The sequence below is a fragment of the Dendropsophus ebraccatus genome, chromosome 4, assembly GCF_027789765.1.
Source record: "Dendropsophus ebraccatus isolate aDenEbr1 chromosome 4, aDenEbr1.pat, whole genome shotgun sequence".
Lineage (NCBI taxonomy): Eukaryota > Metazoa > Chordata > Amphibia > Anura > Hylidae > Dendropsophus > Dendropsophus ebraccatus.
Window position 1 is genome coordinate 105106632 of NC_091457.1, and position 21745 is coordinate 105128376.

The window sequence follows — 21745 nt, forward strand, 5'->3', positions numbered from 1 at the left end:
TTATGTACTGTTTTGGCTGTTGGGGTATGCTGGGGCAGTAGTTATGCACTGTTTTAGCTGTTGGGGTATGCTGGGGGTAGTAGTTATGCACTGTTTTAGCTGTTGGGGTATGCTGGGGGTAGTAGTTATGCACTGTTTCAGCTGTTGGGGTATCCTGGGGGTAGTAGTTATGCACTGTTTCAGCAATGAGGGATGCTGGGGGTAGTAGTTATGCAAGGTTTCAGCTGTTGTAGTATGCTGGGCAGTAGGTATGCACTGTTTTAGCTGTTGGGGTATGCTGGGGCAGTAGTTATGCCCTGTTTTAGCTGTAAGGGTATGCTGGGGTAGTAGTTATGCACTGTTTCAGCTATGAGGGATGCTGAAGGTAGTAGTTATGCACTGTTTCAGCTATGAGGGTTGCTGGGGCAGTACTTATGCACTGTTTTAGCTGTTGGGGTATGCTGGGGGTAGTAGTTATGCACTGTTTCAGCTGACGGGGTATGATGGGGTAGTAGTTATGCACTTTTTTTAAAATAACATTATGGACAATTCTCTTTTTAAATCTTTTTATTTTACAAAAAAAATCTTAGGGGGCGGTGTCTGTATATACTGTGGCAGTGCAGTATGGTGAGCACAGTGTACATGAAGTAGATTGGCACAGTATATACATACTCAGAGAGAGAGAAAGAAAAAAAAAGAAGACAGCCAGCTAGGTAGGACAGGAGATAGATAGATAGATAGAGAGGTAGATGGGAAGGAGGATAAAGAGCTAGACAGAGGAGAGAGAAGAAGCATCAGGCTTACAGCAGGGGCAGAGGATTCTGGATGCTGCACGAATTGCTAAGGAGAAAGGAGGATGCACCCAGCCGGGCAGAGGTCACAGGTCACCGCACTGCCCGGCAAGCACGGCCTGTGCTTCAAAGAACAGCTGACACACACACAGCTGATGACCTCTACGGCGTACAGTTTAGTAGGCTGCATTGTGGCAAGGAGAGAGTCAGTATCCCACCCGCGGTGGGCGCCGGTGGCGGGGCTTGTTGATGGGGGAGGAGCTTACCGGGGCATACCCAGAACATTAATTTTCCATGTCCCTAGCCCCTCTGTCTTCAAGAGCACCCCAAACCAACCCCTATGCTAGGAGCGCAGGTGGCCAGCTAGAGGGGCGCTCTGGCAGACAGACAGAACGTCTGTCTGCCAGACCAGTTAGGTGTGCAGTTGACTGTCTGCCAGAGCGCCCCCTAGTTGACCAGAAGTGCTGCGCCCTGTGCAATTGGTCGCACACCCCAAAGGCCGGCCCTGGATATCATAACCAGTAATACCTCATACTGAAGAACGTAACCAGTAATACTTCAGACTGGAGATCATAACCAGTAATGCCCCAGACTGCAGATCATACTGTGCTGCTCGCATGTGGACGACCGGTCATTTGTCAGATGGTGATGTGTGACCCCCACTACAGTGGTGGTTGGTTGAAATATAGCGCAGCCAGTTGGTAAATTGTCATGACGCCAGTGCCAGTGGGGCACCCAGGTATGGAGTCACACCTGCTTTTATTTTAAGGGGGCTGACTATATCCTCTCCCATGTGGTCGGTGACCTGACGGGCTGCGAGGGGGTCCCATGGGTACTTATCACGGTGGTCCAGAGTGGAGCTGTGACCCACCGGGACTATTGGTACCGCCACCCACAGAAAGGGGAGATGACCCGAGGATGGAGTAGTGACTGTGTAGGTGCCGGTACAATAATCACTGTTATCCTGAGTCCTGTTATCATAAATAAAATCTTCTTTACTGTGAGAATACTTTGTACAATAGCTGATCATGCAGACATGACAGAACAGGATCTGCGCTAAGAGCCTTTGGAGCAGAAGAGCTGAGCTGACTTGGTTGTGTGCTGAGAAGTAGAGTGAGCTGAGAACGTTAGAGAGGAATTTGTGCTGCAAGTTCAGAGTAGTGGAGAGGAGTTTTTGCTGAGAGTCCCAACCCAGGGTAGATGTGTGCTCTGCCAGAACTTTAGAAGAAGAAGTAGAATACTGAAGAATACTTGAAAATAGAAGTATACCTGTTGCCCTACAGTGTGGGGTGACCTGTCCTATTAGGGTGACACAAGCCCCAGGCCTTGATACCTGAGTTGAGAAAAGTGGCCAAGTTTACCTGGTTACACCTGCGCTGCGAGATACGTAGGCTTGTAGCAACTTGTAGGAGTACGTAGGCTTGTAGCAACTTTGCTCTATCCGGATGAGTTCCTCTTGTTTCAGGATTCTGTCCTGCTTTTTTAGCAATGTTTACAGTCAGGGTTGGGGTGATCTCCGACTTGTCCTCTCTCAAGTAGTTAAGCACTGCATAGTTGGACCAAAGATAACATCTAAAAGAAAAGTCTCTCTGTCCCCCATGTGCGTTCTTCCAGCCCTCACTCCTGACTAGACTACACTGGACACTGACTGGAGGGGGACCTGGCAAAGCCAGGGCCCAGCTGGACCACAGCAGGGACCGTCTTGTCTTGCGTCCTTTCTCTACCAAGACTTAGGTAAGACTCACTAAGTGTAGGCGTGCATTTCCTCTCCCCATGTGACCACTTCTTACAGGAGGTGTAATGTCCCCTCTGAGTGGTGGAGAAGAAAGTGTAAAGAGAAGAAAGAAAATAGAGATAGGTTAAGAAGAGAAGAAAGCTCTTATTGGTGTACAGATAATAAACAAGCAATAACCCCTTGTTCACTGCAGCTGTGCAATATATGAGTGCATATAAGTATCACTTCATTACCCTGTTAACTTGTAGTATAGACTTTTGCGAGGGGTGTATAAACTAATAACACCAGTGGTGGGACACCACAATACTGGTCTCGGCTGTGACCACTATAATTGCTTAGTTAGCTGTTATGAATTTCCTGTGGTGTTGATCTGATGGTGACACAACAAGCTGCTTATGGACACAGATGTTTGGTGGCTGCTCATTTAGTATATAATATTTTATTATTATACTATTTATTATTCAACATTTTTTACATGTCTGCCTTTTTTCTTTGTTTTTTTTTTTTTTTATGACAGTAACATTTTACAATGCAACCTCCTTTTTTTTTATTAATAGCAGGATACAAATGCAACAGCCCAGGCTTAGGAAGTATATTGTATAGGTGGGTGCTCATCTCACTAAACCCGACCCAAGGTTGGCAGTCCAATCCAAAAATACACTAGGAGACAGCACGTCCAAAAGAAGTGGGTAGTTTAATATCAAAGTGAGTAACATTTCGGCATATATGAGGAACATAAGTATCACTGCTTGAAATAGGCTGACATATGCCGAAACGTGGATGTGCTGTCTCCTCGTGTATTCTCCTCTTTTATAAGTCATTCCAAGTCCGCCTTTTTTTTTATTTTTATAACAGTTCCCTTAAATTGTATTTGGAAAGACAGAAACCACAACATTTATGCGTCTTCCGCTTGTCAGTTCCTTCGACTGGCTTTTGCTTCCTCTAAACAATTCCTGATACTAAAGTATTGACGATTTTAGATCTGTGGAAGCAATGTACATCACTATGGTAGTCAGGTTACATAGTGAACATAGTATTATAGTATGATATTTTACATAGGCAGCAGTATCAGGCTATGTTCACACACAGTCAAAATGACAACCATTTTTACTGGACAGCCATCATTTAAAGTAAAATACCAGCCATAAAATCAGTCATTTATTGCAGTTTGTACATATGACAGGAAGCCGTATATAATATCAGGTTATATTAAATCTGTGGTTGTTCGGCAACTTTTTGATGAATTTTTAGGCACGTTGTTGGGAATTATCCGGCTTCTTTATTCAACCCCTTTCATGAACTCTAAAAATTCTATAAAGAGAGAAGGAAAATATGAGATTTCACAATTTCTAAACAGAGTTATACCTTAGATCATGGTATCAAATCAGAATTCTCAGATCTTCTATAAAATGTAAAAGTTCCAGGAAAGAACTCACCATCATAATCAATTCTGCCGTCATTATTCTTGTCGCCGTCTCTCATCAGCTCCTCAATGTCGTCCTCGGTTATGGTCTCACCAGTCGCTTGCAGCATGAGTTTCAGCTCCTCAAGATCAATGTACCCATCAACATTTCTACAAAGATGTGAACCTCTGGTTATAGCAACACATTCCCTCTCCCATCATGCTATGCATAAGTTTACCTTTAAGGTAAAGCTGTCAGATGCAATTCACGTTCTAAATAGCTCTGTTAGATAGTTGTTAGGAAACACATGCAGGGCCGGGACAAAGAGTAGGCAGGGGTAGGCGATGGCCTAGGGCGCAAAACTACAGGGGGCGCAGTCTGGATGGGTAATTAATTTTCTTACCCATCCATCCTGTCCCCCGCTCGCCCGCCAGCCCACCCTGCACTGTAACCAGGGCCGCATTGACGGGAGTGCTGTAGGGGCCAGGTGACTCACAGAGAGGGGACGGTGCTGCTGGCTGTATACTGCATTGCTTAGTGAGAAGAACAGACTTTTACAGAGCTGTCCTTCTCACTAGGATGCAGTCTGGGGTCGTGCTCCCTCCCCTGTCAGCAGTCTGTAGGTCTCACCGGCTCTCACCTCATGGCTTCAGTCTCCTGTCTGTGCAGGACAGGAGGGGGAGGGGCGGGAGAGCATAGTGCCGGTGAGGAGGACGACAGAGGAGCTGCAGGTGCTGGGAAGATAGAAGGAGATCCCTCATGAAATGTAAGTGCCTGCATGGGAATGTGTGTGTGAGAGTGGATGTATGCATGTATGTGTGAGAGTGAGTGAGTGAGTGTATGTGTGTGTATCCCTCCCAGTACTTGCTGGCAGTTGTAGTGTTGTCACAGGTTAGCTGTCAGCCTGTGACAACACTACAACTCCCAGCATGTACTGACAGCTAGCCTGTGACAACACTACAACTCCCAGCATGTACTGACTCCCAGGATCCCAGTGCATGCTGGGATTTGTAGTGTTGCCACAGGTTTGTAGTGTTGCCACAGGTTGCCAGTACATGCTGGGAGTTGTAGTGATGTCATAGGTTAGCTGTCAGCCTGTGACAACACTGCAACTCCCTGCATGTACTGACACAACACTCATCCATACCGGTACTACTACACCCCTTATCTATACCTGAACTACTACACCCCTTATCTATACCTGAACTACTACACCCCTTATCGACTCTACCTCCACTACTACACCCCTTATCTATACCTGAACTACTACACCCCTTATCCACTCTACCTCCACTACTACACCCCTTATCTATACCTGAACTACTACACCCCTTATCTGTACCTGAACTACTACACCCCTTATCCACTATACCTCCACTACTACACCTCTCCTCTATACCTGTACTACTACACCCCTTATCCACAATACCTCCACTACTAAACCCTACCTAAATGGAGGCACAAAGAAGATCTCCTATACTGTATGGGAGCACATATTTGGCAAACCAATTTATATGGGGTGCTTTGGGGGCTTGTCTACTACATGGGGGCACAGGGGGAGCACTGGCACAGTGGGAAGCAATACAGTTGCTGTCTCAAACCTTCCCCGCTGCTGTGTGATCCCGTGTCTTGCTAAAAAACATTTTTATCCCAGGGAGGTGGGTCTGTGACTATGTCTGTGCACGCCCTGCTCTCTGGCCACTGCTGTATCTTCAAGCTGCCACGTCCTCCAGAATAAGTGACAGCTGGAGGAGTGGAGACGACCTGAAGATACAGCAGCCATAGAGCAGGGCGTGCACAGACATTGTCACAGACCCACCTCCCTGACACTCTCAACCTGTGATAAAAATGTTTTTTAGCAAGGCACCGGATCCCACTGCAGTGGTGAAGGCATGTACAGTATGTGTTGCAGTAAAATGATAGAATCAGTTGTTTGTTTTTCAACATGCTTGAAAGACAAACGACGCAACGATCAGCCGACATGAACGATGTCGGCTGATCGTTGCCTACTATTCCACAGGACGATTATCAGCCGAATATGGCCCGACAATCGTTCCTTGGAATAGGGCCTTTAGGGAAACTGACCGCCGATTCTGATAACGCTGGGTTCGGGGGGGGGGGGGGCGCAATTTGCCTTCTCTGCCTAGGGCACCAAAACTCCTTGTCCCGGGCCTGAACACATGGTACCTTTCATATATCCATCTGTTCTTCTAGAACATAAACTCCCCCCACCATCCCTGTCCCTGCTTGAGGCTCAGCTGTCAGTCAAGCAAGGTCAGGAATAATCGATAATCGTTCAGTGGAATAGAAGGCAACGATCAGCCGACATCGTTCATGTCGGCTGACCGTTCTAGTCGTTTGTTTTTCAACATTGTTTTGCTTGTGGTCACAAGAGTCCGGCTCCGTCTTCCCCCGGCTGCTGCGCGGCTGACGAGGGTGTCGCGTCTTATCCCCGGCAGCGCGCACATCCCAGAGCTCCCTGCGCGCCTTGGGCCCTGACTTCCGGTTCCGGCGCCCAGGGAGCTCTGGGATGCGAACACTGCCGGGGATAAGACGACACACCCCTGGCAGCCACGCAGCAGCCGGGGGAAGACCAGGAGGAGTGAGGATCGACGTGGGAGCGCGTTGTCATGTGAGTTAAGTTTTGTTTTGTTTTTTTATCAGCCTGCAGGGTGGGGGGAAAGAGGGGGGCATCTATGAGGGTGGGGGGAAAGAGGGGGGCATCTATGAGGGTGGGGGGAAAGAGGGGGGCATCTATGAGGGTGGGGGGAAAGAGGGGGCATCTATGAGGGTGGGGGAAAGAGGGGGGCATCTATGAGGGTGGGGGGAAAGAGGGGGCATCTATGAGTAACAGTATGGCGGTAATATGTACGGTGATAATACTTTCTCTTCCAATATGCTGGTGTTATTGGTAATATCTGTCTTGGTGTGTGTGTATATATATATATATATATATATATATATATATATACACACCAATAGCATCACTTGGTCATGAAAGGAGGGGGGGGCCCAAGTTGGCCTCTTGCACCAGGGCCCAGGAGACATTAGCTACGCCCCTGGCAGCGATGCTATGGTGCACGCTGCTATATGCTATGGGCTGCCTAACCCCCCCCCCCCCCCCAACCCCCCCCCCCCCCCCCCCGGACTCACCCGCTCACTGCCGACACGTGGAATAGGGCCTTTTTTCCTGCAGCAAGACTGATTTCAGAGAGCCAGGGAGAGAAGCATGCATCTCCTCACGCCAGGCTCCAAATGATTAAAAACGTTTGACATGTCTCAAGAGAATGTTAAAGGTTTTATAAAGTGACAGCAACACTTTAAATGTAAGTAAGACGCAGCACTTAAGGGATGATTCTGTTAATATATATTTTAAAGAGGAAGTCCCACAAACTATAAAAACGTCAGGCAGACGGGGGTGGGTAAGAAAAAAACAAACAGGTGAACTCACCTGTCCTGTGCATCCGTTGCACCGCTCCAGGGTCCCATTCATCGCTGCCAGCTGTCATCTCCTGGAAACAGGATATATCACGTACCTGACTCCTGCAGCAGCAATGTCACGGCCTGGCCGAGTGATTGCCAGTCTGGGACTGTGGCTGGGCAGTTGGCTGTGCGGGCAATCAGTCAGCCGGAGTCACAACTTGCAGCTAGTGGAACTGCAGGACCCCGGCTGATGTGAATGGGACCTGGGAGCAGTGGAAGAGAGGCACGGGGATGGGATGAGTTTACTTGTTTGTTATTTTCTCACCCACCCCCTCCTGCCTGCCATTTTTACATTTTGTGGGACTTCTCCTTTAAGGATTTGCTATACATGCCATTTTCTTGTATATAAAATGTCATACATTTTAGATATAAATACACACATGTGGAATATTATAACACATACCAATAAAAGTTTTGTTTTATTTGCTACTGGGGAAAGAAAGGTCACTTGTGGGTCACTTTTTGTCCCTTATTGTATTAGAACCAATTTCAGTAGAACATTACAGCAGGGGTGGGGAATCTCAGACCCGCTGGCCGCAAACATGATCCTTGTGAGGCTGTCCAATGGCCACATAATGTATAAAATGGATGCTGCCTATATTACTACCGACACTCCCTGGCAACCGCCAGGGTCAGACTTAATCCGGGCAGTTTAATCTTATAGATAGGGTTTAGAAAATGGTAATGTATTTTTATATTGTTAAATTTTTTTTCCATTTTTTAAAGTAGTATGAAAAGTAAAACTATAATTTGGGTATTGCTGTGATCATACAGACCCGCAGAACAGAGTTATTACAGATGTAGCCAGCACCAAGGTAATAGTTGGCAGGCTCCAATTTCTGCAAAGTGCCCTACACTATTAGGCCGGTTAATTAAAAAATTCCTCCACCCTGCATTGCATTGACCTTCTTTTTTTACTCACTTGTCAAACATGCGGAAAATTTCAGATAATTCCTCCTCTGACTTTCCTTTACTGTCATCTTTCATACACCGGACCATCATGACAAGGAACTCATCGAAATCTACAGTGCCGCTTCCTGAATGAGGGGAACCAAAGCAGAAAATGGTGAGTATTATAGACATGATAATGTGGCACTACACAAATGATCCAACATGTAGCTCTCCAGATGTTCCAGACTCCACTGTAATACTCACCATCCTCATCTACCTCGTCTATCATCTCCTGTAGCTCCTCAGGGGTGGGGTTCTGCCCCAGCATTCTCATCACTTTGCCCAGTTCCTTTGTACTGATGCATCCATCCTCTGCATCTTGTACAAAAATGTCGAAAGCTGCTCTGAATTCTGGGGAAAAAAGAACATAAAACATTTTATTTTGTGAATCTGTGGCAGTGACAGGCATTTCCCTGTCCGGCTTTAATTATTAATTTTTAGGGGATAGGGCAGAAGAAAGAAGAAGGGAAGACAAGCTGAAGCTGCATCATTGATCACTGGCAGGCCTTTGACAGGAATTAGGGTATGTTCACACTGAGCAAATCTGGCGGAATTTCGCGACAAAATCACATAAAATCCCACCTGCCTCAGTGTCAAATGGTGTTTCTATGGGAGATCTTGTGCACCTCTGCTCTCCTTCTTTGAGCGGGGGTGCGCAAGCCCTCCTGTAGAGACACGGTTTGACACTGAGGCAGGCGGGATTCCTCACCTTGCTGTGCCCACTTGTCGGGAGACAGGTGTATGCTAGGGAGAAGGGGCAAGTCTGCGCCTTCTCCCTGGCATACGCCTTGAGTGAGCCTTACGTAGATGTCCCTCATGTGTTTAGTCTCTTTTTTCTTAACCTGCACAAGATTAAAAAGCAGCATGCAGGAGACTGGGCCTGGATTTCTGGTTAGTATAGCTAGTATAGCATCTACTGTTTATTTAGATTTTGAAAGTTATAAGGACACTTTAAAGAAGCACTACAGGGAATGCTTTTGTGGTGTCCCACCACTGGTGTTTTCTCTTGTGCACCTGTCCTAAAGTCCTCACTCAGGTTAAAGTGGTGGATGTAGTACCTTAGTTTCCCAGCTAGAGATCTCTATTGTTTGTTTGTACTTATGCACAGCTAATTAATAGGTTAATTGTTTATGTTGTGTTTGTGTGTTGACCACTAGTAGGTGCTCATCCTATCTTTCCTATCCTGTCTGTCCTCTCTTACACACACTCAACCCTGTAGGAGGAGTTAGCTCGGTGTGGGAGGAAGTATAGGGAGTTAGTTGTTGGATGTTCAAAGGGATAGATGCAGGGGAGACTAACTCTAACAGAGACTGCTTCTACAACAGCGACCACTACTTTCACTATGTAGTACTAAGCTACCTTAAGGAGAGAGAAGCCACTCAGAAACACCCTAGTCCACTCCGGAAACCTCTAAAAAAAGTGCAGGCCGACCTCCTGTTAGCAGAAAAATCAACCCCAGTAGGACAAAGCTACCAAAAGTAAAGATCTACGTATCCTACTGCACAGTGCTGGACAACCAGGTTACCTTGGAAGTTTGCTACACCCAGATAACCGACGACTCGTGCTACCCACATAGGACGGGTTCTACAAGACTAGGGGGCAGAAGGCGGTCAGACATTTGTCTAAACGTGAGTACGAGTATAACTTATCTACTCTCTATATATATCCTACAGTTCCGAAACAGTACAAGATCTACCTTGGGCAGGGCTCCTCTGGCAACTCCTCTTCTCTTTACCTCTACAAAAGCACTACTACTTCTATCAAAGCTCTTACTTACTCCGAGCACCTATTCCAAAGAGGCTACTGTCAGCAACCTTTGTTATCAAGATTTGCAGATCTGTATTAAGTGTACTGTTCCTTTGCAACGTTCTTCAGTAAAGTGTCTTATTTTTGTACTAAACACACGGTACTCTGCTTCCTCTGTCTGCACCTGCACCCCTTTTTCCCCTCTCTGTGGGTGGTGGTACCGACATCTTGGGTGGGTCTATTACGACTCCAGGTTGCCATGAGCCCAAAAAGGAGGTTACCGACCATTTGGGGTTATAAACCGGCCATACAAAAAAACAATTATCAACACACCTGTGCACTACTACAGTGCTGGCGTCACGACAAATAACATCAACACTACTGGCCGAGTACCATACTTTTATACTTGTATGGTTTGATATAGATTAATATTAGAGAGAACCTGTCAGGTTCCTGGTGTCTCACACCAGCCTCAGGCCTTACTAGTGAGTTCTTCTGTGCTCTATATGATGCTGCATAAAGCTGAAGAAACTATCGGACTATCGCGCGACGACTGTTTACACGGAACAATCGGCGAACTTTTTACGAACGACGATTTGATAACATGTTGAAAGATCAAAATGAACAATTTCTCGTTCGTCGTTTGATCGTTCGCTGCGTTTATACGTACTGTACGATTATCGTTCAAATTCGATCGTTATTGCGCAAATGCGCACGATAATCGTTACGTGTAAACGCACCATTAGTCAGAGTTGTTGTATAATGTTCTCATCTCCTGGGCTCTATATGTAGGGGAGCAATGATATATTCAGCAGAAGTACAAGGGGAAATACAGATGAACAAAGAAGGTAGGAAGAAGTCTGACAGGTAATGATGTAATCATGTAGCTCATAGAACATCAGGCACATAGGAGAGGCCCCTTCCTGTTACACATTAAAGCATGTCAATTTCTTGTGGTTGTTGATCACATGACCCAGCTGCAGCAGCAAAATAAATGGATACAGCTGAGCTGGGATGAAAAAAGTTACACTGTAGGAATACTGAGAGTGAGTTAGCATCATATGGACTTCATGTGAATTCTTTATGTCCAAATATATATGTATCAAATATTTAAATTCTGCAACTTTCTCTGACATTTTGGGGGAATTTATCATTTTTGGATATTTGAAGTAAAAGTCAGGCATCCCTGATTATATGCCCGCGTAATGGTGCATTTACACAGATTTTTGAAGCCAAAGCCAGGAACAGACTATAAACAGGGAATAGGTCACAAAGGAAAGACTGAGATTTCTCCTTTTTTTCCAAATCCATTACTGGCTTTGGCTTCAAAAATCTGTCAAATAAACCTGTCTGTGAAAACGCACCATGAGGGTGCCTTCACACCTACCGACTCGCAGTGTAAATCTTGCTGCGAGTCTGGCAGGTCCTGAAAGATCGCTGTGAGTATGTAATTCTGCCGCCCCGTTAACCCCTTCTGCTCCCGCCTTGCTGTGTATATACATTACCTCTCCTCGCTGCATGGGGTCCCGGCGTCCTGCCCTCCTGGCCAACCAATCAATGTGTTGCCCAGCCGCAGCCACTGATTGGCTGGGCAGGAGAGTAGGACGCCGGGACCCCGTGCAGGAGACAGGTAACGTATATACAGACACAGCAGAGCGGGAGCAGAAGGGATTAAGAGGGCGGCAGAATTACATACTGGCAGCGGCCTTTCAGACCGCTGCAAGCATGTAGTGACAGGGACCTGCCAGGACCTGCCAGACTCGCAGCGAGATTTACACTGCGAGTCGGTAGGTGTGAAAGCACCCTGAAAGAGAGAGTAATCATCTGAGGAACAAGCAAACATTCATTTGTTGGCTGATTGCATGTATTGTGTGGCCAATAAAATCATCATTATCAGCTACACATTTCCTTGTCTAAACAGGTGGAATGAACGATCCAGTGATCCTCCGTGCTTATAAAGTCTTTGCAAATCTGCATCATTTTCACTGATCAGCACAAGATCTCTGCTTGCTGTCAGATTGGTAACATTCTTGCTAACATATATGAGCCTGGAAACCTCTATGGACCTCATGCTTCTCACAGCTGAGGATTGGTTTGGATACCATTTAGTTATTCCTCTGTTATATAAACAGCCTGGACTACACACAGATAAATTAGGACAGTATAAAGACTCCAATGGAAGACAGAAATGTTTACATAACAGAAGATTGTGTAGACTAGTAAATATCAACGTTTCACTTCGCTGACAGTAAGTAAAAGCATTTACAAGTATCAGAGCAGTGTCCTCTTTTAAAGGAGTATTCCACTCAAAAATAAGTTTTGATATGTTGCTGCCTATGGGGATTACACAACAAACAGGGTATTCTTACCACACTCCCCTGGTGTTCTCTTATGGCATCTTTGGGTCTCATCTGAGATGATCCCACCGTGGCCAGTGATTGTCTTAGCGGCCTGTTACCCTCAAATGAGTCTGTCTTGCAAGTAGGGGCGGGAAAGTTGCCGTAGGAGAACACTGGGGTAGTGTGGAAAGTTAAGAATAGTTTGTTTTGTTATCCCCATGGGCAGCAACATATAAAATGTATTTTTGAATGGAATACTCCTCTAAGCAGGGAGCTTCAATGACTTTTAATAAAAGCCTAATAATATCTATGCTGGTGTAGGAAAGGAGCCGATCAACTGAAGAAAAATGTACAGAATAATGAAAAAAAAAAATGTATTTATTGCAGTGACATTTACCACTTTTTTGTTCTTCTGTAAGTTGTTCAACCTGAAAAAGGCAAAAGTGAAGGTAAGAGAAAGACATGATAATAAAATGGACAAAGACAATAACTCTCAGTGCACTTTCATTGTAAAATACATTTGAAGTTCCGACCCATAGCAAACAAGCAAATCTCATGCCCTGAGTGCATAACACTCATGGTAACAAACTCTCAGAATGGTTCTATTTACTGAGGAAACAGAGATCTTGAAATGGCCCTGAATTCTGTTACAGGAAATGTGTCACAAAATGTCATCTGATCTATTGGCATAATGTTATAGAGCAGGAAAAGCTGAACAGATTGGTACATATATACTCAGCTCTCCCTGTTATATAGCATGGCATTGATAGATTAGATTTGTGGTGGTCCCCTTTAATAACAGCATGGCGTGTCACATCAATTGTGCTGTCGCTAGATGCTCAGATGTTCCGCCCTTTTCATTGCTAATGTTATAAAGTCCAATCAACTAATGCACATGGTCGGAGGACTATTTCTGGCTCAGTGATACAGAATAGAAAAGGCTGAGATAAAGCTTTTTGTTCCCAGCGCTGCCAACCAACCCGTTATTATCTCCTCAGCCAGACAAAGCCAGGTCCAATAATAGCATCGAGGGGGACCCACAATCCACACCAAATATAGTCCTGAGAGCACATTACCTTACGTAGACAAGACCCACAGGTACTAGGGCTTCCTCCCAACCCAATACTGCCAGAGAGGTACACATTGCTCCCCAGTGATGTCACCACTGATCCCTGGTGAATGGATAGGCTTTATACTCAGGGATGTCACTGTTCTCCAGTAAATTGATAGGCTGCATTCCCAGTTATTTCACTGCTGCTCTCTAGGTACATTCTCAGAGGTGTTGCTGTTGCTCTCTAGTCAATGTACTTATTTGGCTCACACTACAGTAAGGAAAGGGTTAACCATGAAACTAAGAATATTCCCTTTTTGGAAATCAAAGTTGAAAGGCCATAATTCCCATAATCCTCTATGGTTTATTTCAGGCCCTCATTGTGTGGAGGATTTTCTCTAGAATAGACAGGTGGATGATAAGCTGCAGCTTTGTTGTCCATGATAATGTTACTATATATAGTGAGAGGATTCACAATGCCTTAAGTAAAAATGTAAGAAAATATTTAGTGTCAGGAGATATTCAGCCCATGTGGTTGCCATATGTTTTTTTCCCATGTAGCCAAGATCCGTGCCAGAAAAGGGGAGAAATAAATGTGGGTGCGCCAGTTTGCCATGGAGAGGTCCCACACCTGTTAAGTTCTGGGCACTAACTCTATAAATTATTCCAGGTACAGATTAGGCAGATACCATTTAACTGAAATAAATCCAGGATACAAAGACATATCAATACATTAGCCCAGCAGTTATTTTGGAGAGCTATGGACACAAGAGTGGGAAAGTTGTGTTTTAGGTTTTTTTTGTTTTTTTTTGTGCAAGCCACATTTTTGTGCATTCTCGAGCAGGGAATGATACATTTCCCTGTATGCTCAGTTTATGAATTCACTAGAGACAAGTGAAATCTCTGAGACGTAAGGGTATGTTCACACTGAGCAAATACGGCAGAACTCCGCCGCAGAATCCCGCCATGCTCAGTGTCCCTCCACTGCCGCTGCTCTCTGCTCGAAGAAGTGACATGTCTCTTCTTTAAACAGAGAGTGGCAGCTGCGGAGGAGCGAGTGCTCTCCCATAGACGGGCTATGGCACACTGAGACAGGCGGGATTCCGCCTGTTTTACTCAGTGTGAACATACCCTAAGGCAGTGATTTTCAACCTTTTTTGAGCCGCGGCACACTTTTTATACTTAAAAAATCTCGGGGCACACCACCAACCAAAATGGCACAAAATGACACTAAAACAGTACATATTATACATATAGTTAATAATATAGATTCTAAATGTATTTATACTCCTGTGCTTCTCTCCACCATACTTCTCCCCCCTACTTCTCTCCTGTGCTTCTCTCCACCATACTTCTCCCCCCTGCTTCTCTCCTGTGCTTCTCTCCTGTGCTTCTCTCCTCCTTGCTTCTCTCCTGTGCTTCTCTCCACCATACTTCTCCCCTGCTTCTCTCCTGTGCTTCTCTCCTGTGCTTCTCTCCCCCATGCTTCTCTCCCCCATGCTTCTCTCCTGTGCTTCTCTCCACCATACTTCTCTCCCCCCTGCTTCTCTCCACTAAACTTCTCTCCCCCCTGCTTCTCTCCGCTGTTTCTCTCCCCCATCCCCATGTTTCTCTCCATCCTGCTTCTCTCCCCTGTTTCTCCCCCATCCCCATGTTTCTCTCCCCCATTCCCAGGTTTCTCTCCCCCAAGCTTCTCTCCCTGTCTCTCCCCCGTTTCTCCCCCATGGTTCTCTCCCCCATCCCCAGGTTTCTCTCCCCCATCCCCAGGTTTCTCTCCCCCCTTCCTCCGCACCTCCTCCGAGATGGTCGCCGCTGCTGTCCGCCTCACCTACTGGCCGCCCGTAGGGCCCGGACGTGCTCCTCCAATCAGCGGAGACCAGGAGCGTCGTGCGCTGCGGCAGTCCGTAGCGCACACGTTGATTGGATGCGTGCATCACGGCCCGCCACAGCGCACCATGCTCCCGCTCTCCGCTGATTGGATAGGAGGAGCACGTCCGGGCACTACAGGCGGCCAGTAGGTGAGGCGGACAGCAGCAGCGGGGCGATCTGCAGGGGCACCATAGTTTGGGGAACTTTCCCCGCGGCACACCCGACACTGGTTGAAAATCACCGAGAGAGCATCGCCATTCCCCGCCCAGCCCGCTCCTTCCCATCCCGCCCACTATGCATATTTATATATATACATGGCGGCTGTGTAGGGAAGCAGTCCCATCGCCAATCCTCCCGGAGGTCCCTCAGGACGTGAGTATAAGATAGACTTATTCTTACGTCTTGAGGAACCTCCGGGAGGATCGTCAGAGGCCTGGTGGATTGAAGCATGCACGGGAAGCGGGACTGCTTCCCTGCGCAGCCGCCATGTATAGAGCCCACTATGCATATATGAACGGGAGGGGGCTGGCTGGGCGACAACGCCCTAAATGCTCTTAAGCAAGTGATTTGCATAAGAGCATTTAGCAATTTTAGAAAAATGTGGGGGAGGAGAGAGGTGAAAGTAATGGCTATCTACTACGGAGGGACACAGCTACTGCGGCATATATGCAGGTTCTCTGGGAAGAACCTGCTGATAGTGCCGCTTTAAAGGAAATCTGTCAGGTCAGTACCAGGTACAGAGCTGCAGACATGGGCAGATAGGTGGTAGAAAGATAAAACAAATAATGCTTTTGTCTTTGCTGATGGCCATTTGCAAAGTTATAAAATTGCATTTTTTCTCAGAAGCTGAAGTGGCACAGCTATCTGTCTGTAGTATTTGCCTTAGAATCTAAAGTGCCACACCTGTCAGCAGCTCTACCTGATAGGGACCTGACAGTTACCCTTTTAAGGTGCCTTCACACGTAACAGATCCGCAGCGGAATTCACGCTGCGAATTCGCAGCTAGATCCGCGGCGGATCCCTGCCCTGTACACTGCTATGGGCAGACAAACTCGCAGCAGGATGGACATCCCGCTGTGAGCATGTCAGCAGCTCGCCTTATTAACCCCCACCGCAGGAGTGTATACATCACCTTCTCCACGCTCCGGCTTGTTTCGGGGGTTCACGGATTTTGCAGCGAGAAATCCGCTGCAGATCCGTTATGTGTGAAGGCACCCTTAAACACATCTGTGTACAACCTGTGAGCCAGCCGTATATATATCACAGACCAAAAACGTATCTGTGATGGAACTCTGTATTATAATTCATTATGATGCAGTGAGATTCTGAATGGCCCAGAGTTTTGTCAGTTCAGTAGTGTAGTGCTCATCGAGTGCAAGTCGAGGAATGGAGCACACTCCCCCCAGCTGCATCTCTCGATCGCACTGGGTCTCAGGAGTTACAGGTAGAGTTTACTACAAATGACAGAGACGCTTTAAGCCAGCGCTTATCAAAACTTTATTTAAATCACATTAACGCATGGTATAAAAGTAAACAGATGTATCACATCTAGATATTTTGCACACTTTTCTTGTCCTTGGCTGGCTTACTTTGCTCCAATATTTTGTACTAAAATAGTATATGCCAGTAATAAACCAGGAAAAAATTTTGAGCCACATACCTTCTTTTAGATGCCTTTTAACATTTCATCAGAGAGTTTCGAAAAAGTAGCTAAAAATATATTAAATTTGGTTTGATGTGAGGTGTTTTCATGGGTTGGTTCTAGACTTTTGTGGCATCTCCACAGATATTACAAGATACATTCTGCCAGTAACAGTTTCATGTTATTATTGTAACTCAGAGAAAAATCACAGCCCCAGTACTGTCCCTATTGACTGACATGTTTCCATTATGAATCATAATACAGTGGTACCTCGGTTCTCTAACTTAATTGGTTCCGGAAGGCAGTTTGAGAACCAAGCAGTTTGAAAACCGAGCAGTGTCTTCCCATAGGAAATAATGTAAATGTGATTAATTGGTTCCAGCAGCCACCATTGATTACCTACAATACTCATTTATTACACTGATAAGTGCTCAGTATAATCTCTACAATACAGTACAGAACAGCACTATACTGTACAGGACATTACACATAAGAAATGTTCATCAGAACCATTAATTATAGTACAGTAGTCACCAACTCCTCACCCATCCTTTACCCCATCCAAGCACTGTAATGTATGGGAGATGGTGGTGCACTGCCTGTACTACTACTGCACTGTATATGCACTCCAGCAGTCTTATACAGCACTGTACTGTATGTGAAGCCTCACCACTGCTTAACTCGCCAGGCACAACCCACCATCCACGCTCGCAAACACGTTCGAAAAACGTTCAAAAACCGAGCAAAGTTCAAATTCCAAACACTACTTCTGGGTAAATTTTCGTTCGAATACCAAGAAGTTCGAGTTCCAAAGCGTTCGAAAACCGAGGTATTACTGTATAAGAAAAAGTTCTGCAACTTTGTTACAACTGTATCCAGTCTAAACCATCCTCTGTAATCTAGACCCATCAGCACTATGTATCATGGACACAACTACATATATTTTGCTTCCCCCCTGTGCACTGGATGGTAAACACTTACCGCTGCCTTGTAGATGTCATCCATGGTGAGGCAGGCTGCAGGGAGTGGAGCAGAGGTGAATGTGGCAGCTTGGGATGTAAGTAGAGAATTGAGCTTATTTATGAGGGAGGATTGTTGAGTCACCAGGTCCCATCCTTGAGCCTGTCCCACCCTTATTGGGTATAGCAGGGGCTGACCACATCAGGTCCCTATTTATACACTCAGCCTGGATGATCTTCTCATTGCATTGTTCTCAGCTTTGGGGATACATCTTATACACTGGCCTCAGTTGGTTCATTCTGCTGCTGAATTTTTGTAACAAAGACAGACCAATAGATAGCAAACACCACAATAGGTCCAGACAATGAAAAGTCTTCCAACCTTGCATCCCTTGGTACATGTGGAACAATGCATAACAATCACTATAGCTTTTATTAAACTCTTTATGTAAATTTCACACCGTTACAAACAAGTAATCAAACATAGTCGAGAATGTGTAATCATTCATAGTGAAGAAGTCATATAAAGTCATTAAGACGTTGTCAGAGAAGAACAAATATCGTAGCAGGGTCCTTTCCAGCTCCATATTAAGTACATTTTTATTCCACCATTTGGATCCCAATGTGTTATTAATTGGTTATAATAATACAGTGGATGGTTACTTGCTTTACCAACCTTTACCTTCAATATTCTATTTATAAAAGATGACGGGACAATTGTAGCAATGAAGCACTTCTACCCCTCTGCTTTTTTTGTCTCCTACCCTCTCCTTATAGATTGTAAGCTCTTGCGAGCAGGGTCCTCACTCCTCATGTTTGACTTAATGGACAGGGGAACATGGGAATCCCCCGGTGGGCCCTAACCTTTGGTGGGCCCCTAAACAGGAGGTGGGCCTCCCTGTCTAGCAGCTTCAGGATGACATATAATCCCCCAACACTGCTACACATGCCTTTCATCTGTTGGCACTATACAAATAAATATTATTATTATATCATCATTATTATTATTATTATTATTATTATTTTTTTTATTATTATTAATACTTACTTACTGCCTTTATCTAGTAACCTGGGGTTTCATCGTATTATATAGAGGCAGGGAGTGACTGGAGTGACAAGCAGCAGCATGTTGTGTGCAGATTTAGTGCAGCCCCTCTCTCTTGGGACCCTCTGCCACCTTCTCCCCTCAGGCTGCCTCTATCTGCTCTATGTGCTGCTGCTGGCAGTCGGGACACAGGAGGAGGGGTAGGGGCTGCATCCTGTTCAGTGTTGTCCTCGGGCTGAAAATCTGACATGTGAGCTGTACCTGGTGCTTTCCTGTACCAGAGGTAAATATGTGTGTGTGAAAATGAAGTATGTATATTGTGTGAGCTTGTGTGTATGGTGCATGTGTGTGTATTATCTATACGTACTGTATATATAATGTGCATTTTTTAGATGTGTATATGTGTGTATTCTGCATGTGTGTGTGTACACTATGGGGGACATTTATCAATGAAAAAATGTGTATTTTTTGGCAGGAAATGGCCAGATGCGAATAAATTTATTCGCAAATAGCTGTTTTGCGAATAAATATTTGCTCTGGCCATTATCCGCCCGGTACGCCAGGGCGGGGAGGGGGTGTGGAGGGGACGGAACGGGGGGCGCTGACTCAGAGTCTGTTCAATTCATCAATTTGTTTGCAATAAAATAGTCAGTAAACGTACTCCAGCTTCAGGGGCTGGCTGGCACATTTTAGCCTGGGGGGCAGGTACACAGCAGTGGCCCATGAGTAGCCGGCTAGCGGCCCATCCTTCAAGGACCACTCTGGTCCTTACCTTTTATTACGCTCCCCACATCAGTGCGAGGAAGGTAGATGCCACCCACTCCAATACTTCCTCCAGCGGCACTGTTCTCACAGTTCGGATAACACACTGAGCCCTTCCAGTCATTTGTAAACAAGGAATTCCTACTGTTCCCTGTGAAGGGGTCGGAAGACACTTTTTCTGTATAAGTCCATGGGACGGCTCAGCGCTGACACGGATCATAGTCCCATAGACTTACATTGACAAAGAGACTTCTGGCCCTTTCACACAGAGCAGTGGGAATTCCCTGGTCACAAATGACCAGAAGGGCTGGAGACATTATCCAAACTGTGCTGCTGGCAGAAGTACAGGCCCGGGTTATCATCCACCATCCGTGCACTGATGTTGGGAGGGTAATATTTGGTAAGAGCACAATTGTGCTGATATGGTTTTCAGCTGCACAGTATAGATTTACTGTGCATCTCCCCGAGGCTACCAACCACTGGGTATAAGATGCTGGGAAAGCTGGGTGACCTCCATTACACTGAGTACAATACAAGATGCTGGGAAACTGGGGTTTCTGTATTTTCACCATAGTCACTTTTCCCTTCACATGATCACTTTTGCTGTCGAAATTCCCCCCGCCCCCCTCATGTGCGCACCCCCTATTAGTAAAAATAATAATAAACATGGGATGCTGTGTGTGTGTGTGGAGGGGGGGGGGCTGCAGGGGATGCTGTGTGTGTGGGGATGGGGGGCTGCGGGGGATGCTGGGAGGGGGGGGTAGGATGGGGGGCTGCAGGGGATGCTGGGAGGGTAGGATGGGGGGCTGCAGGGGATGCTGTGTGTGTGTTGGGATGGGGGTCTGCAGGAGATGCTATGTTCGGGTATAGGGTGGTCTGCAGGGGATGCTGTGTTTGGAGATGGGGGGTCTGCAGGGGATGCTGTGTGTGTTTGGGGATAGGGGGGGGGGCTGCAGGGGATGCTGTGTGTGTTTGGGGATAGGGGGGGGGGGCTGCAGGGGATGCTGTGTGTGTTTGGGGGTGGGGGGGGCTGCAGGGGATGCTGTGTGGGGGGGATGGAGGGGGCTGCAGGGGATGCTGTGTGTGTGGAGGGGGCCTGCAGGAGATGCTGTGTGTAAGGATGGGGGGGTGCAGGGGATGCTGTGTGTGTGGGGATGGGGGGTCTGCAGGGGATGCTGTGTTTGGGGATAGGGGGCTGCAGGAAATGCTGTGTGGGGGGGATGGAGGGGGCTGCAGGGGATGCTGTGTATGGGGATAGGGGGGCTGCAGGGGATGCTGTGTGGGGGGGATGGAGGGGGCTGCAGGGGATGCTGTGTGTGTGTGTGGGGATAGGGGGGGCTGCAGGGGATGCTGTGTGGGGGATGGAGGGGGCTGCAGGGGATGCTGTGTGTGTGTGGGGATAGGGGGGCTGCAGGGGATGCTGTGTGGGGGGGATGGAGGGGGCTGCAGGGGATGCTGTGTGTGTGTGGGGATAGGGGGGGCTGCAGGGGATGCTGTGTGGGGGGGATGGAGGGGCTGCAGGAGATGCTGTGTGTAAGGATGGGGGGGTGCAGGGGATGCTGTGTGGGGGGGGATGGAGGGGCTGCAGGCGATGCTGTGTGTGTGTAGGGATGGGGGGGCTGCAGGGGATGCTGTGTGTGTGGGGATGGGGGTCTGCAGGGGATGCTGTGTTTGGGGATGGGGGCTGCGGGGGATGCTGGGGGGGGGTAGGATGGGGGGCTGCAGGGGATGCTGGGAGGGTAGGATGGGGGGCTGCAGGGGATGCTGTGTGTGTGTTGGGATGGGGGTCTGCAGGAGATGCTATGTTCGGGTATAGGGGGGTCTGCAGGGGATGCTGTGTTTGGAGATAGGGGGGGCTGCAGGGGATGCTGTGTGTGTTTGGGGATAGGGGGGGGGGCTGCAGGGGATGCTGTGTGGGGGGGATGGAGGGGGCTGCAGGGGATGCTGTGTGTGTGGAGGGGGGCTGCAGGAGATGCTGTGTGTAAGGATG

General features: G+C 47.0%; 1 protein-coding gene across 1 annotated transcript; it reads right to left on the reverse strand.

Moving 5' to 3' along the window:
* Window positions 1-3650: 3650 nt before the first annotated feature.
* Window positions 3651-18103, reverse strand: LOC138789851 (troponin C, slow skeletal and cardiac muscles). The gene is made up of 6 exons (XM_069968698.1): window positions 17971-18103; window positions 12825-12855; window positions 8547-8693; window positions 8314-8428; window positions 3942-4078; window positions 3651-3816 (listed from the first exon to the last, which is right to left on the reverse strand). Exons 1-6 carry the CDS (start codon window positions 17992-17994, stop codon window positions 3785-3787), a joined length of 486 nt encoding a protein of 161 aa, XP_069824799.1. The 5' UTR covers window positions 17995-18103; the 3' UTR covers window positions 3651-3784.
* Between the last annotated feature and the right edge of the window lie 3642 nt (window positions 18104-21745).

Excerpts from the sequence above, each read along its gene's own strand:
- LOC138789851 (XM_069968698.1), bottom strand. The coding sequence starts at position 17,994 with ATGGATGACATCTACAAGGCAGCG. Across the intron at positions 8,429-8,546 it reads AGACGAGGTAGATGAGGATG|GAAGCGGCACTGTAGATTTC; the intron begins GTGAGTATTACA and ends CCCCTCATTCAG. Across the intron at positions 3,817-3,941 it reads CGGCAGAATTGATTATGATG|AATTTTTAGAGTTCATGAAA; the intron begins GTGAGTTCTTTC and ends CTCTCTTTATAG.